General features: G+C 35.5%; 1 protein-coding gene across 3 annotated transcripts in view; it reads left to right on the forward strand.

Annotated features, from left to right (window-relative positions):
• Positions 1 to 709: 709 nt before the first annotated feature.
• The window catches only part of foxo (forkhead box, sub-group O), a 243483-nt gene continuing 228885 nt past the window's right edge, over positions 710 to 15307 (forward strand). For all 3 annotated transcript variants that reach the window (XM_089632435.1, XM_089632433.1, XM_089632434.1), the window contains exon 1: positions 710 to 1980. In XM_089632435.1, coding sequence (XP_089488561.1) covers positions 1797 to 1980 — 184 coding nt within the window. In that variant the 5' untranslated portion in view covers positions 710 to 1796. The remainder of the gene's footprint in view (positions 1981 to 15307) is intronic.

Here is a 15307-nt window from a genome sequence, read left to right on the forward strand (position 1 = left end):
AATGCATGTTAGGATTTAAATTTATAGCAGTGCTTACCAACTAGGCCATAGACAACACACAGTAGTCATAATATTTAATATTACTTCAAGTAGGTACCACAAATGGCAATTTTAAAGTAAATAACAAGCAGAATTCACGCTTCATAAATTAAACGATTTTGTAATAAGTTTTTCATGAATCCTAAAAATACGCGACAAATGATCGAATGTGGGTGCATTTAATGGCTCTCTAGCACTATGAGCACTCTATATGTCTCCATATTAAAATTCAGAGAAATAATTTTTTGAAAGAGTGCGGGAAATTTCCAAACCAAACATTTAAAAATATCCGAGCTCTAAAGGCTGAAATTGATTATACATCAGAACGCTCCAGAGTTTAGAATCTGCACTATGGTAATTCTACAAAAAATAAAGATATCCCGTTAATGTGAGATGAATTATATTGGTGTGATATTATTTATGTGTGCAAAGCGTACATTTCTATTTTGTAGTTACCAAGTGGAAAATCGCGAAAACCAGTTTAAAAGTTTCGCGTACTCGGCTCCACCAAGCAAGGAGCGCATGCGCGTCGGAGACAGCCGAGGTTACCCGAGTGGAGCCGAACAAATTCGAACGAATGAGCGGGTAAATAATATTTTGAATTCTCCTCACGCCACCTCCCTCGGCCGCTCGGCTCCCACTTCACTCACTTCCAGTCCGAGCGCGATCGTCCACAGAAAGGTCGTGCGACGTGGCGCATCTAGACGTTGTCGTCGTGTATTACGCAGCAACATCAAAACCGCGTGGTTTGTTTACGTTTTATAGCAATATTTCGCGACAGTCTCGTGCCGTCGGCCAGTCCCAAATCCATTTCCACTACGTTCCAATTACTTATCGGTGTTATCAACTTTCGCATGGACTTTTCGAAAAGTTTTGAAAATTTTCGCGCAGTTCTCTGGGCGGGAAACTCGCCGCGAGAGCGAAGCAGTCTTCGTGGAATCCAATTTGGAAAAGTGTTTGGCGAAGTTTCACGTGTGGACTGTGGCGAGTGAAGAGTGGCGGAAGGAGACACGGCACACGGCGGTGGAATTACGCAGCGCCGCCGGCGTATATATTTAGCGTGGAGCTGTCCAAAGAGGCGGGGACGAGGTGCCACGAATTTAAAATCTTCGCGCGAGCGAGAGGCGCCGAGCGGGACGCAACGCAAACACGGACCGACCTTTGATAACCGCCACCAGCCACCAGTTTAGTCAGTTAGTGTTGTCACATGACCCGCTCTCCTCTGCGCTTGGTGCTAGTGTTCCGTGCTTTGTCGCTCCTCTTTCTGAGGAATCCCTCCAACAGTTCCTTCAGAAATCTGCAACCACTAAACAGATAAGGTTACCCGGTAGTTTCTAGTTTACGTTTAGAGTCCGCACTAAAAACTTTAAAAGTACGTGAAGTACCTACCAGTGTGTGATTTGTGATAAAACAATCTGTTCTCCGCGCCGAATCTGTCTCCGTCATCGCGCCTGCTACGAATTGAATTTCAAATTTGACCGAGTGCGCCGGGACCGCATAATATCTCCCGTTTGCGTAATTTATCGGACGATTGACCCCTAAGGTGTATATACTCAATAAAAACTCTATGTATCGTTCTCAATGACGGTATCAACAATCCAAGCGATCGTCCAATCTGGCCAAGTGTAAACGTTACTCCGAACTGGACGATGACAGGATTGTAAGCTTGTGAAGTTGGGACATAGAATCAGACCAGTGTGTATCGGTTCTCCTGCTGCTCGCCGTGTCCCTTGTACCTGGCGGTCTGACTGAGTGAGATGGACGGGTACAGCCCGTGGCAGACCCCCCCGGGGGGGTGTGATGGGAGCATGATGTCCAGCGAGCTTGAGCCCCAGATGAGGGGGCGCTCCAACACATGGCCCCTGCCCAGACCGGACAACTATGTGGACCCCCCCGAGGAACACAACCACAATAACTCCAACCACCAGCTATCCAACATGGGTAAATACATCTTTCAACTATTAAAGCTGCATCGTCAATACTTATTACAAGTATCAATAGTGCATGCAAAAGCGTAGGACTATTATTGAACTGATATGTTCCAAATATATAATGATATACTTACACTGAAACTGGAATGAAAAATGCTGTCAGTGCCTCATTCTTCAGAATCAAAAAATGCTTGAAGTTGCTTACTTTGTTTAGTGACCAGATCGCCCGTTAGTATTTCACTGCGTCAGTAAAAACAAATGATTTAACCAACCCCCGCATCCTCTTTTTCTGGTTTAATAATATCCGTGGTCGATGAGTGCTAATTTAGTAATTTTAAGTTTAAAACTGTTCTATTGAGAAACGTATTTTGACCCAAGACCACAGATATTATTTATTATCTTTGCAAAAATAGCTTATGCTTAATAAACGACGATTTAAAAAAAAAAGCATCACTTAGTGAATGATCAAGAACCATCGATTAAGTTAATCTATACCCACCCAAGATTATTTCCAAGTTTGATTTATTTACTACAGTAACTCTAAAAATATAATGCGTGATAATTTTGTCTAAATGTATCCCCAATGATTCGAACATTGTCTCAGATTTATAATAATACTATAAAGGGATCTTTAAAGTGGTGATAATTGCAGGAAAATCATTCAAAAAGGGGCACGTTTAAACGTATTTGTGCACATCAAATTATCGAAAATTTCAACGTTACCCGAAAATGTCCAAACATACTGGGTTCGTAGGAACTTTTATTAATATTATTATATGTTTAAAAATATAAAAATTGAATTTAAAATTGCATATGATCTTTACTTTTTATCCACCCAGTACACTACTACACAAGCAAAGGAAAGCAAAAGCAAGAAAATAGGCTTTAAAATGAAAATACCTAGTTCATTTTTCTCTCATTCGTTTCATGAAACCCATAAACTTTGTATGTAGGTACTGAAATATCATGCGTAGATGGTTACAAAATACTTAATTACATTCCCCTTTTAGATAACATTTAGAATAAAATATTTTATGCCTGCTAAATTATTCTATTTCTGCAAAATAGAATAATTTAGCCCATTTTATAATCATATTTTTTATATCGAAAACACAGCTACATATTTGGAAATTTTAATGTGTAAAAAGTATTAAAATGATGTTGTTATTAACGTATGATCTTTGAAGTAGTGTACTTAATTTTTACAACATGCATGTTTGTTTCTGAAGATCCGCGCTTCAAAACAATTTGGAAGCGCTGTGTACTGCTGAGCTTTACCTGGAAATTTAGATAAACACAGACTAGTTATTTGTGTAATATTTTTCCTGATTCTACTAATACATGACCAAGTTATGAGTCAGTGGTAGCTATTATACTTATTCTTAGAATTACCACACCACTGAGCGGACATCCCGACTTGTTCTACATAAACCACGTAACTATTGCAGTTCTACCCATTATTTGCAACGTTTTCCTACGTATACAGCTTTCAAATTAACTACAGATTTATAAATAACTTCATTATTATAAAACTGTTTATGGCAATTCTTAACTTTTAAATCCAAAATCTATTTGATATTAAAAGCAGGAAATACTCTTAAACAGTTAGCTCTGGCGCCATGAAATTTCCACAGCTTTTCGTGTATGCAATTTCTAGCTCAACGCATTTATTTTTAGCTTGCTATCTCATCACAGACATTATTTATGAGGCTAAACAACTGTCAAAAATAATACATGACGCCATGTTGTTTGTTTACTTTTTTTCATTCAAAATGTCGGACAAATCCGGGTAGTAAAAATACTATTTTTAAATTAGTCAACAAACTACTGGTCAGATCTGTCTAAAAACATAAACAAAACTGACGCAAAATACGTCACGCTCTCACGTGCCTTACTATAAAATTTTGTTTACTTTTGGGTTATTATTTTGTTCACTGGGATTCCCCATAAATCCAGTTAGGATGTCGTTTATTTTTGGTTAATTTAATTACCGAATATTGAAATGTTTTTCTGATTCGCCGAATTGAAAAAAATACCATGACATCAAAAGATGGGTACCTGTACAAGTGGAATCGTTGATACCTTACTTACTTTTCGTTTTGTACTGTTAAGTTTTGTTGTTAAAAGTGCTATAAAACTTAACAAAGATTCAATTTCACGTGTTAGAATTTTGTAAAAGTCTCGAAACAGTTAATTTTATTTTGTCGTCTGAGTATTGTTTTTTACTAGCTGAGATAGTGAGATTACCTTGACATGGAATACTTCATACTTCATTACAACCATAATAATAAAATCTTAAACGTTTAATCACTATTTTGACGAACGTCAAATCATATTTGTAAGTCGTCATATCACTTGAATAACAACAAAAAAGTTATTATGACATTTAGCCGGGTCGTAAAAATTTGAATAATATATTTATTTTTTAATTAAATAATAACAAGTATCACAATTGCTTTTGACTTCCTGTAATAACTCATTAAATTTACACCATTTCACAAAAAAAACTCTTAACCAATTTACGTAATATGTTGTTTCTTCGTTTATTTTTTTAAATTTTATTTAATGCAAAGGCGTGGTGATTCTCTAGGTTTGGTATGAATTGATTGATTATATTACAAAAATGTCATTATTGATGTTGTTATAACTGAAAACGTCTTATTTGTGAGGATTTGTGAAACTTAAAGCATTTATTATAAGATTTTCAGGAATTCGGTGCAGTGAACAGCCTAACTGAAATTTCCTGAAAACTTCATACAGAGAATCTAATTTTCAAAAAATAAATAAATTATGTTTTGGACTAAAAACATCAAAAATGTCTATTTTTTCAAACTTAGCACTCTATCACACGCCGGGTGTTCTAACTGACATTTACTTATGACTGCAAAGTTTCCAGCAAACAGGTTTACCATAATTTAACCTAATTTTCTTATTGGCGGTCACAAATTATTTATGCAAAATTCCCAAAAATGTTTTACGCAGACTACATTTGTAGAAACAGTGTAGAAAAAATGACAAATTTCGGTAAACATCACAAAAGATTCAATTAACTGATAGTTTGAATAAAAGCATACCGCTGATGGCTCTGCAACCTCACATAAACGACACAATGTAACGTTAATTTATATGTCACAGAAAGTTAAGATCTAACGGAGCCAACAGTTGCAGACCATAGCCACTGCTTCAGTTACTTTTCGTTCATAACACAATTTATTATGTAGGCTTATTTTTCTTATGCTGTTATCAAGGTAATGGAATTAAGGTTCATTAATGTATTCTCGTAGAAACGCCGTAAGTTCATTGTTTCTAAATACTCAATTTTGTGGTTCTTCTTGCTTTGGCCGTGACTTCCCTCACATTAGCATCGCTCAGTTTAGTCAGTATTCGCGGCTCTCACCAACACCAGTCAATGCTTATAATATTTATACTATGTCTCTATCAGTTTACAAATGTACACAGTGATAACTCCTCTCGTTCGCTTTTAACTTTCCTTCTGGCAAGCTTCCATACACGTGAGCCTTACATTCCTACTTCTTTCTCTGCCGAGTCTCGCGAAATTCTGTTTGGGATCTTTTATGATTTTAAAATATTAACCTTTTTCGTTTCTGCTTCGTTGGTAATTGTTGGTAAATATTTCACAATACACCCCCTCACATAGTATCAATGTGATTTTAATACCTATCTACAACAATTTTATTGTTATTATAATTATCTTATAAGAGCTACTCGCTTCATTATGACATTAATTTATATGATATTGTTTTTAAACATATTTTTAATGATCTCTGTATCATGTTTTAAATATCAAAATGAACTATTTGGTATTCATTTGTAGATTGTCGTGATCAGAATTAATAATAATTTATCTTTCTCTACGTCTTCAATGCTTCTGTATGTGGAATATTTTAATAACGTTTCATTCGCATATTATTATGTATTATCGACTGTAGGCTGTAGACAGTGTAGACTGTAGACACAAAGTTAAAGAATCTTACAAACTCGTGCAACGGTCACGTCACATAATATGGTAATATTATATATTTTTGCCCAGTTCGTAGCCATTGGCATTGACTGTGAATTACTTCATTAGCTTCAACATTTATTTCTTGTTTCTAGACCTGTCTTCTATATACCATCATCACTACAAGCACACGATATAATGTTTAAATGGATCATCGCTTGGAGTATTCAAATGTTTACTTTTGCATCCAGTTACTTGCCAAAACAGTTCAGGAGTATTTATCAACGGCTGTGGAAAAGTGATACAGATAATTAGTATAGAATATCATAACAATCAAGTCAAGAAATCAACTTACACGACAATACCCTAAGTCACCTTTTACTAGCTTTTGAATCTTGAAAGATTTCAGACATTCCAACCTTATAAATGAAATATTTGAACGAGTTAATTAATTAGGTCTACCTTTTGTCCCGTTTTGACCGGGATTATCCCAGGTACTCCCAGAAGTCCCGACTGGTATGTAATTTAACATGCATCATTACATTAATCGCTTATGACGAACTGTGACTCATGGAAAATAGATTGTTAAGCCCCCCGCATACCCAATTTCTACCGATTTATACAAGTTTCTTGTTAACTCTAAGCTTTTAAGTTTAAAAAAAAAGTTATTTATTTATTAATTAACGCAATTTTTCGGGGCTTTTACATATAAATATTATTATTTATTGTACATAACGGAATTGCTTTATTAACAACATTTTATAGTTAGAGATAAATTCATCATGTCCACTGACTTGATATAATTGTTTCCCTCCGTTATTATTTTAAGCATACATGGTACTTAGTCCCAGAATTTCTGCACTGAAATAAATCCTGACTTCTAGTATTACGTTGTGGAATCCGGAAGCTTATCAATTCTAGCAATACAAGACTATCAACTAAATCATTTAGAATTTTATATAGAAATACCAACTCAGTGAAAATTCTTCTGTCTGACAATTTGAGCATATTCATATAATTCAACAGAGTGTTCTAGTTCAACTTAATTGCTGGAATAAACATTTTAAAATTTGTAAAACGTAAGATTTTGTTTTGTATTCTTTCAACAGCTTGTACACGTGTATTATAATGTCGGTAAGATAATATGTATACATTTGTTAATAAATCGCAAAGCTCCGAAAATTATTAAAAACAATTTTTGTTCTGTTATTTAATATGTTAAAGGCATGACAAAATTCACAGTGTATCTTTAAATGCAACTAAAGCATTTGTCTATAGATTTTTGCTCTTTTGTAAACGAGTCGTGTTTTATTAAATATTTTTACCATTTTCGCCTAATTATTGTCGTTTTTTTAATATTAGTGCGCTCCCTCTAACATTGGTATTTACATATCTCCCTTTCAAACAGTCTTTTTTCCGAAGTAAGCGTTCAATTACTACGGAAAAAAATACTGAAAGTTGATACGAAGAATACATATTTATAGTAAGATATAGTTTTAATAATAATAATAATGCGCCTTTTACCAGAATGCGGGGAGGTAAATGCAATCCCACACATCCCATAGTAACTATAATATTTACATATAGAAATTCAAGTATGAACATATTTATAAATAAGAATAAAAAACAGAGTAGTATCGTTAGAGAATAAATGTTCAATGTAAATACAAACAAAACCCTCAGATCATAGAATTGGTTTCTGTCTATGATAGGAGTCAACCAGTTTTAGCTCATAACCTGATAAAAAAGGAATTCAATGCCGCATGAATGATTGCAAATATATTATGTTCAAAACATACTCGTAACAATTTCAGAGGTCAATCATTTTAAAACTCCGTCCAAAAAGCACCCCAAGTCACGTGTTACAACACCCGACTAATATTAATATGCGCACAATAATATTGTGAGATTTGCACAGTGTATATGTGTACGTGGGATCATGGATCATGCTCATTTGCGATTATTTTATCGCTGATATCACAATGATTTGATTTGGATGACTTGTAAGTTTTGTAATAATATCACATATTTATCATAATTTGTGAGATTAAAACCAAAATAATCAGATTGCATTACAGATTCTACAGATTTGTTTTTGGTGTATATTGAAGGCAGCGAGACAATTGCTTTAAAATCAAATTTTCTTCGGATCTCCTAGAGTTTTCATGAAACACAATAAGTAAATGATTATGTTAAATAGAATTTAAGATTCTCTTACGAGAATGTGCAAGAATCGAAACTGTTCGGAGGTCCAATTATTGATGACATCGTCAGGATCTGGTCGCTAAATACAGCTTAAGCTACTTCAAGCAAGGTTTTATTCTGTTTTGGTATTTCTCAAAGTATCTTCCAAAACATACCGTTCGATATAAATTTTGATCATACCTCGACGATACTTACATAATAAATTACTAAATATATCTCTTGCAAATACGAGTACCTATAATGTGTTGAATGTTCCTTCGTTGTTACCATTAGGTCATACCTAGTTGTTTATATCAATGTACCCAATGTATTCCATGATGAAAGAACATTATTTAATAGAAAATATCCATAAACTACGACGAATATATATTTTATATAGGTACTTGATGACCTTACCATTCAAAATTGTCATTTAAAAATGTTCGGTCATAGTCAGTAAATTCACCAACCTTATCTTAAAAATGTGATTTATCTGCTAGGGAATGTTGATGATTTTTGATTCCTGCAAATAGTCATGTATAAACACATCGATAAAAATAGAAAATAAACAACATGTCTTAAAACCATAGCATGTAATGTTTTGCTGTTACGCTTATTTTTTTTTTGATTAAACACAATCAGTTGTAAAAAAACCAATATGAAACTACAAATGATTCAAACAAACTCAAACCATAGAAATTGAACGTGTTCTAAATATAATATTACTTTTCAAAAGGTTTATTTTATAATTGAACAAAACAGTCGCTACTCAATCTTTTTCAGACTTATTTGAAATTGTTTGCTATTCCGCTGTTATACCACCGAGCACACCTTTATTAGCGGTAGCCTCAGTGAACTATCTACTACTGTTATCACCCAGCGAGCCAGCCGGTGTTCTTCTCTTCAGCTCGGTCGAACTACGACGATTCCTCTCCGCACTAATGATCCACGCTCTTTTTTTTTACAAGACCAAAAACCAATCAAGATCACAGAGTTGTCTGCCTTTGAGCGTTTTCAAATTTTTCTCAATTCAATTTTTTTATTACAAGACCATACACTTGATTCGGGTGATAATCTGGTTTACGTTCCTTATTTTAATTTGTTTTTGGAGCATCGAGTTGAGGATTTGTGATCGTTTTGTAGTTTGTATCATTGTTCACCTCTCGGATAGAAGCCTACAAAATTTGCTGTCAAGGCTCTTCCGCGTCCCCCCTTCCCCTCCCCTTCTCACGCCCCTTTTCCCTCCCGCTAACGCTCGCTGTCAGGGACATTCAACACGTGGTTTGGCTATAATACGTACACACTCTTATGCATTATGTTCTCCTAACAGAGTTGAAATCCAAGAAGCACACAATCGCAAGTGCGATACGGAAGACAAGCGAATATTAGCCATATGGAATCGGCTCAAGTGGTTATTTTCCCCACGCTTATAGATAAATCTAGTTTTGCTACATTCACTGGCTTAATTTGGTTTAAGAAAGCAATACTATTTTTTTATAACATTATTTGGTAATGTGAGCCTCACTGGGTGCTTACCCCTACACGCATACACATCTTCAGAACTTTCCCACTAGCGACATGACTAATACAAATTTAGTATTGTACACATTTTCCGCTCTAATATTCCAATCTTTCTCAGAGCGTAATGATAATTTCTATCGACTTTAGGAGTGTTAATTGGGTGCTTGCAATAAATTTTATAATACTACTATCCTACAACCATCGAAATGACTTACTTGGTTGATGCCTACAATAAATAATTGTTTGAAACGACCAAAAACTGTGTTATTATCATTGGGAAATAAAGGCTCATTAATAATTATAATATTACAAATAATTGTAATTACTTTCCTGTTTCAAGAACGCAATAAACAACACATTGTAGTTATATATACTGTTCACAATCTGACGAATGATAATTAATTGTTAGAGACTTAAGGTAACCAAAATAACGCACATTTTTATGAATTAAGGCTTAGCCACTACTGCGATTATCCGCAAAGATTTTGGAATAGCTGAAAAAGTCAAACTGCGTTCAAACCAGCCCCGCGGCTGGCGTTTTTACTCAATTATATACAGGGTTTTTCCAATAAGAGGTGTTATTTTGATATTCAATCGTAAAAGATCAATGGTTTCGTTGCTTGTGTGGCACGAAGCGCCGTCTTGTTGAAAGTAAAAGTTGTCCAGATCAATAACATCCAATTCCGCCCATAAAAAAATCATTAATCATCTCTCGGTAGCGCAATCCATTCACCGTAACTGTTGCTCCAGCCTCATTTTCGAAAAAGTAAGGTCCAATATCTCCGCCGGACCATCAACCGCACCAAACAGTCACACGTTAAGGATGGAGAGGCTTTTCAACAATAACTCTTGGGTTTTCCGAGCCCCAGATGGGACAATTTTGCTTGTTGATGAAGCCACCGAGGTGGAAATTGTCCTCATCACTCAAGATGATTTGCATTTGTTTCACTCAAGTGAATTTTAATAATTTCAATGCGTTGTTGAAGCGTGTATCGTTCCATTTTTATTAATTGCGTGGTTTCTACTTGTCAAATGTCAAAAAATGACAGCTTCAAAAGTAACATCTACCGAAATAGCGGGCTATTCAAAATAACACCTCTTATTGGAAAACCCTGTATTATGGTGGTACTGAAATTCAATATCATGATGGTACTGAAAAAGAATTTAGTAAAAACGCCAGGTTGTATGCGGCTTGGCGTTTTCAGTTATTCCAAAACCGCTGCGTTTAATAGCAGTGCGTTCACCCGCTTAGACCGATCAAGAATAAGTAGTACCATTTTGTAAGTAATCATTTTCCTGTTTGAAAATACGATACACAAATAAATCGCGGTACCTAATCAGTATAAAAACCATAAATAAGTCATCGTAGTAGTATATTTCGTGTTATTTGTATACCTAATTACCAAAATGCCGTGTAACTGTTATAAGGAATTAAAAACTCCCTCGTCCCCTGATTTCGGCGAAACAATAATATAGTACAAGTATACTTAGACTATAAATCATTATGTAATAGTAATAGTACAATGTATTGCAAATCACACAACAGTTAATTATTTGAAACGACCAAAATACATTTGAACTATTATTTGAAATCTCCCTTGTTCCCGATTTTGGCCAATCGATAATAGTCCAAGTTAGGTAGGGCGGGCAAACACGTGCCGGGTTGCGGTAGCCACCGAGGAGAAGCGCCGAGAGCCTTGGATTCCTAATCATACGACTCCCCAGGCGATGCTGCGCCCTGTTGAGCTCATGCCCCATGCTTTCCAAATTGAATTCCAATAACTAAATGATACCTGGAACACTCTCATTTACTCACATATCTATGATGCAATAGCAAAAGCATCATTCCTACCTTATATGAAACAAAAGCAATGTGTGGAACGTAACTATAAAGCAACATTCTTACCTTATGCCACAACGGCAATGTGTGGAACTTAACTATAAAGCAACATTCCTACCTTATGCCACAACGGCAATGTGTGGAACTTAACTATAAAGCAACATTCTTGCCTTATGCCACAACGGCAATGTGTGGAACTTAAAGATAAAGCAACATTCTTACCTTATGCCACAACGGCAATGTGTGGAACTTAACTATAAAGCAACATTCCTACCTTATGCCACAACGGCAATGTGTGGAACTTAACTATAAAACAACATTCTTACCTTATGCCACAGCGGCAATCTGTGGAACTTAACTATAAAACAACATTCTTACCTTATGAAACAGCGGCAATGTGTGGAACATAACTATAAAACAACACTCCTACCCGGTGACCGGATAAATCATCAAAATGATAATTCATCACATCTTTAAAAGTCATGGAAAGTGATGAAACAAAAACTTTATTAACTGGGTTAAGTAGGTTAGAAAAAAAATCTTCATCGTTTTTAATGACTTTATATCACTTTTTAAAGGTGTGTTGAATAGTCACTGTGTTGAGTTAACATGGAACTGTCTTTCGGGACTACTTTACTCCGCTATCCTGTTAAAAGTCTACTGTTATTTAGCTAGATTTTAGATAACTTTCACTCAGAGGTCGCTAGTTCAAATCTTTAGATACTAATACTCGTAAATTGTATACGAGTTAAGCTGATCATTTTTAGTGGAAGATACTATCTCCCCAGTGAGGAGAACATTCTTCACAGTATTTATTTAAATGACTTGCAATTGCAGTGACGAGCTTTGATTTAAATATATATTTTCCGATCTCCGTCCATATTAGCCTTACGTTACAAATATTGGCTACCATAATTTCACTTGCTCCTACAGTTAGGACTTATCTTATATTGTACTATCCAGGGCTAGGTATAGTGATTCCTGCTTTTGAAAATCAAATGCCACCAACTGCCTCACTGGCGCCGAACTGTACACACTTCATAAAACGCGATATGTATATATGATACATAGTTGCTACAAATAACTTCATACATAGAGATGCGGAATTGGCACATGATAACTACCAACAAGTAGATATTCTGCGTTCCTAGTTACTCCGCGCCTTGAAACATTTGAATGCTTATAATTTCAAATATAGTTTTACAACCATCCAGTAGATGATGATTCTCGTTAATATCCCATGGAACCCGCTAGCGTACAGCGAGGTTTTTCAATAAGATGAAAAAAATCTCCTGTAACCTTGACCCAAGTCTGAATTTAAGAACCAGAATTGTTCGTTTTTATGTTTTCAATATTCTTCTGTACAGCTTGGATACTGGAATAAAAGCGTTTGAAATGTGTACATAGTATTTAATAGGCGCTAGTGTCGATGAAGTTTAGGTTTCGGTTTCGGCCAATAATCGAGTTTCGGCCACGATTTCGGTTTCGAGTATAGCTGAAACTTCGGCTCAGCCGAAACCTGCGTTCATGATGTATCGGATCACGTTCGGCTTTACTCTGCGCGTGTTGAAAGAACACGTTTTCCGGCTTCCTCATAACATGCTTTACTGATTATAGTTTGTTTGAAATGTGTCATATCATTCGTAATAGGCCTCCAGTACCGTTTTTAACAGGAAAACGAATAATTTGACCAGATATTTAATAAATTAACAATTAAAGATCCCGCAATGTTTGGTCGGAGTATTGGCACATTGCTAGTCAATCCAAGGGAGCTTGCTATGCCTCAATACAAAGGACTATTCCATCAAAACCGTGGTTTCAGCAATTCCCTCATTTATCCAAAAAATAAATTTCTTCACTCATTCGAATGAGGATCGGACATTGTTCCGTTCCTTCCCATCTTTTTAAAATTCACGTTGTTGACTCCCCAGATTGTACATTCTGTGGTCTAGAAGTGGGAACTTTAGATCACATATTTTTTGGTTGTCCCACTCTAAACAAATATCCTCTCTTCTATCAAGCCTTATCTAAAATTGCCTCCCCTCCATTCAACATCTCATCTCTTCTAAGTCTGAACTCGACTCCAATTTTCATTATAATTTTGAAATTTGCCTATTTAAATAAAATTAATATTTAAATTCACCTTTCATTTCTCAATAATTTTAAATGATGGCCAAGAACACCCTTGAAGGGTGAAAGCCAGAAATAATAAGAAAAAAAAAAAAAAACAATATATTCTCCGTGTACTTGATCATTTTATCATCGACATGCATTCTGTGTTCGTTCCTAGTAACTTTGCTTCAGTTTTAAAGGATATTTTTTTAACATTTTATAACCATCTACATAGTTGATTCTCATTAAAATGTCCCCCAGAACGCACTGGCGTTACATCAAGGTCGCAGCGCATTTCGGCTTCACTCGGCCTTGTACTGGCGGCCAAACGACGCGAAGATTCGGTGCCGTTACACCGTCGAATTCTTGCTGCCCGTCTCCAAAGAGTCTAAAAACCCGCCGATAAAACAGACTCACGTACACATAAGGACTAGCACTTAACCTGACTATCACGAGCATCATTATGCTTAATTGGCGACTTTTTACTTCTTGCCCCACTTGCTTCTGGATCCACTCAAAATCTGACCATAAATGCTGCCGGCAATTCAATACAGAGTTTAAATTTCGACGCCATGTTGAAAGAGTAATCGTCACGCCTTCAAAAAATTCGTAATAAAAAGCAATTGGAATAGTCTCTGGTCTCTGGTGCTCTGCCCAGTACACAATAAGTTAATATATTGTATTATTTTACACAACGCTGAGGTTTGCTTTGAAAGAACAACCTGATTGTACAATACAGATAGTATAGGTTCGTCGAGATAATGATGAAACCAGGATAATACTAAACATTAGCAAAGTAAGTAGTCCTTCAATGAAAATAACTGAAGGCGATGCCATACGTAGGAATGCAAAATCATGTGTTTTTGGTTTGAAAATTTGGTCGCCTAGAAATGTTTCAGATGCTTTAATTAAATACTGCGAGTAGAATACATCTTGGCCTTTGAAATAATCGAGTATTTTTTAGATAAGTCTTTTTATAAGCCCAGAAAAAAATAATGTAAAGGTCTATGAAAACCGCTTTAAAGTTCAAAATCTCCTTCTTACGAACCCATTTTCGGTTATGATTTTATTGTATAATGTGGCAAATTAAGTTATTTATAAAATGATCGAAAAAAATTAAATATTTATGCCTGAACATCCACAAAATAAAATAAAAGGCACTTTTTGGCCATGTTTTTTTCTTGCACAAATTATTAAACCTTATCGCCATCTACGTAATGGTTGTTATTGATAGCGGCTCAATTTAAAATATTACACGACGTAGTGCATCGCCTTAACTAACCAACCACTTTCCTTATTATAATTTTTATTTTTTATTGATAAACTAATGTTTATAAGACAAGGTTTTAAGCTTAGCAAAATATAATAAGCAGTAATTGTTGATTGAGGTACTAGTACATATTGAATTATTTGCCGGTTGGACAAGTCGACATAGCTCAGTGGTTCAGAGCACCTGACCGGACATCATAAGGTACGGGTTCGATTCTCGTTGGCGGCATTTATTTTTACTCGGGAGATATTTTCAATTTGTATTGATATTTCAGGCAACTAATTATTGCTTATAATTATTAACCACTTTGCTACTCAAATTCAAACTGCTCCTAACCGTCTGGAGCCAGTGAGACTATAGCATCCCCAATTTGTGTATGCTGTGAGGCCAAAGGTAATGGGGAGGGGAAGGAGATGGGAAGAGGTGGGGAAGTACCTGTCTATTCTGAT

The sequence above is a fragment of the Hesperophylax consimilis genome, chromosome 6 (assembly GCF_061612785.1).
Source record: "Hesperophylax consimilis isolate HC1 chromosome 6, BYU_Hcon_1.0, whole genome shotgun sequence".
Classification (NCBI taxonomy): Eukaryota; Metazoa; Arthropoda; class Insecta; order Trichoptera; family Limnephilidae; genus Hesperophylax; species Hesperophylax consimilis.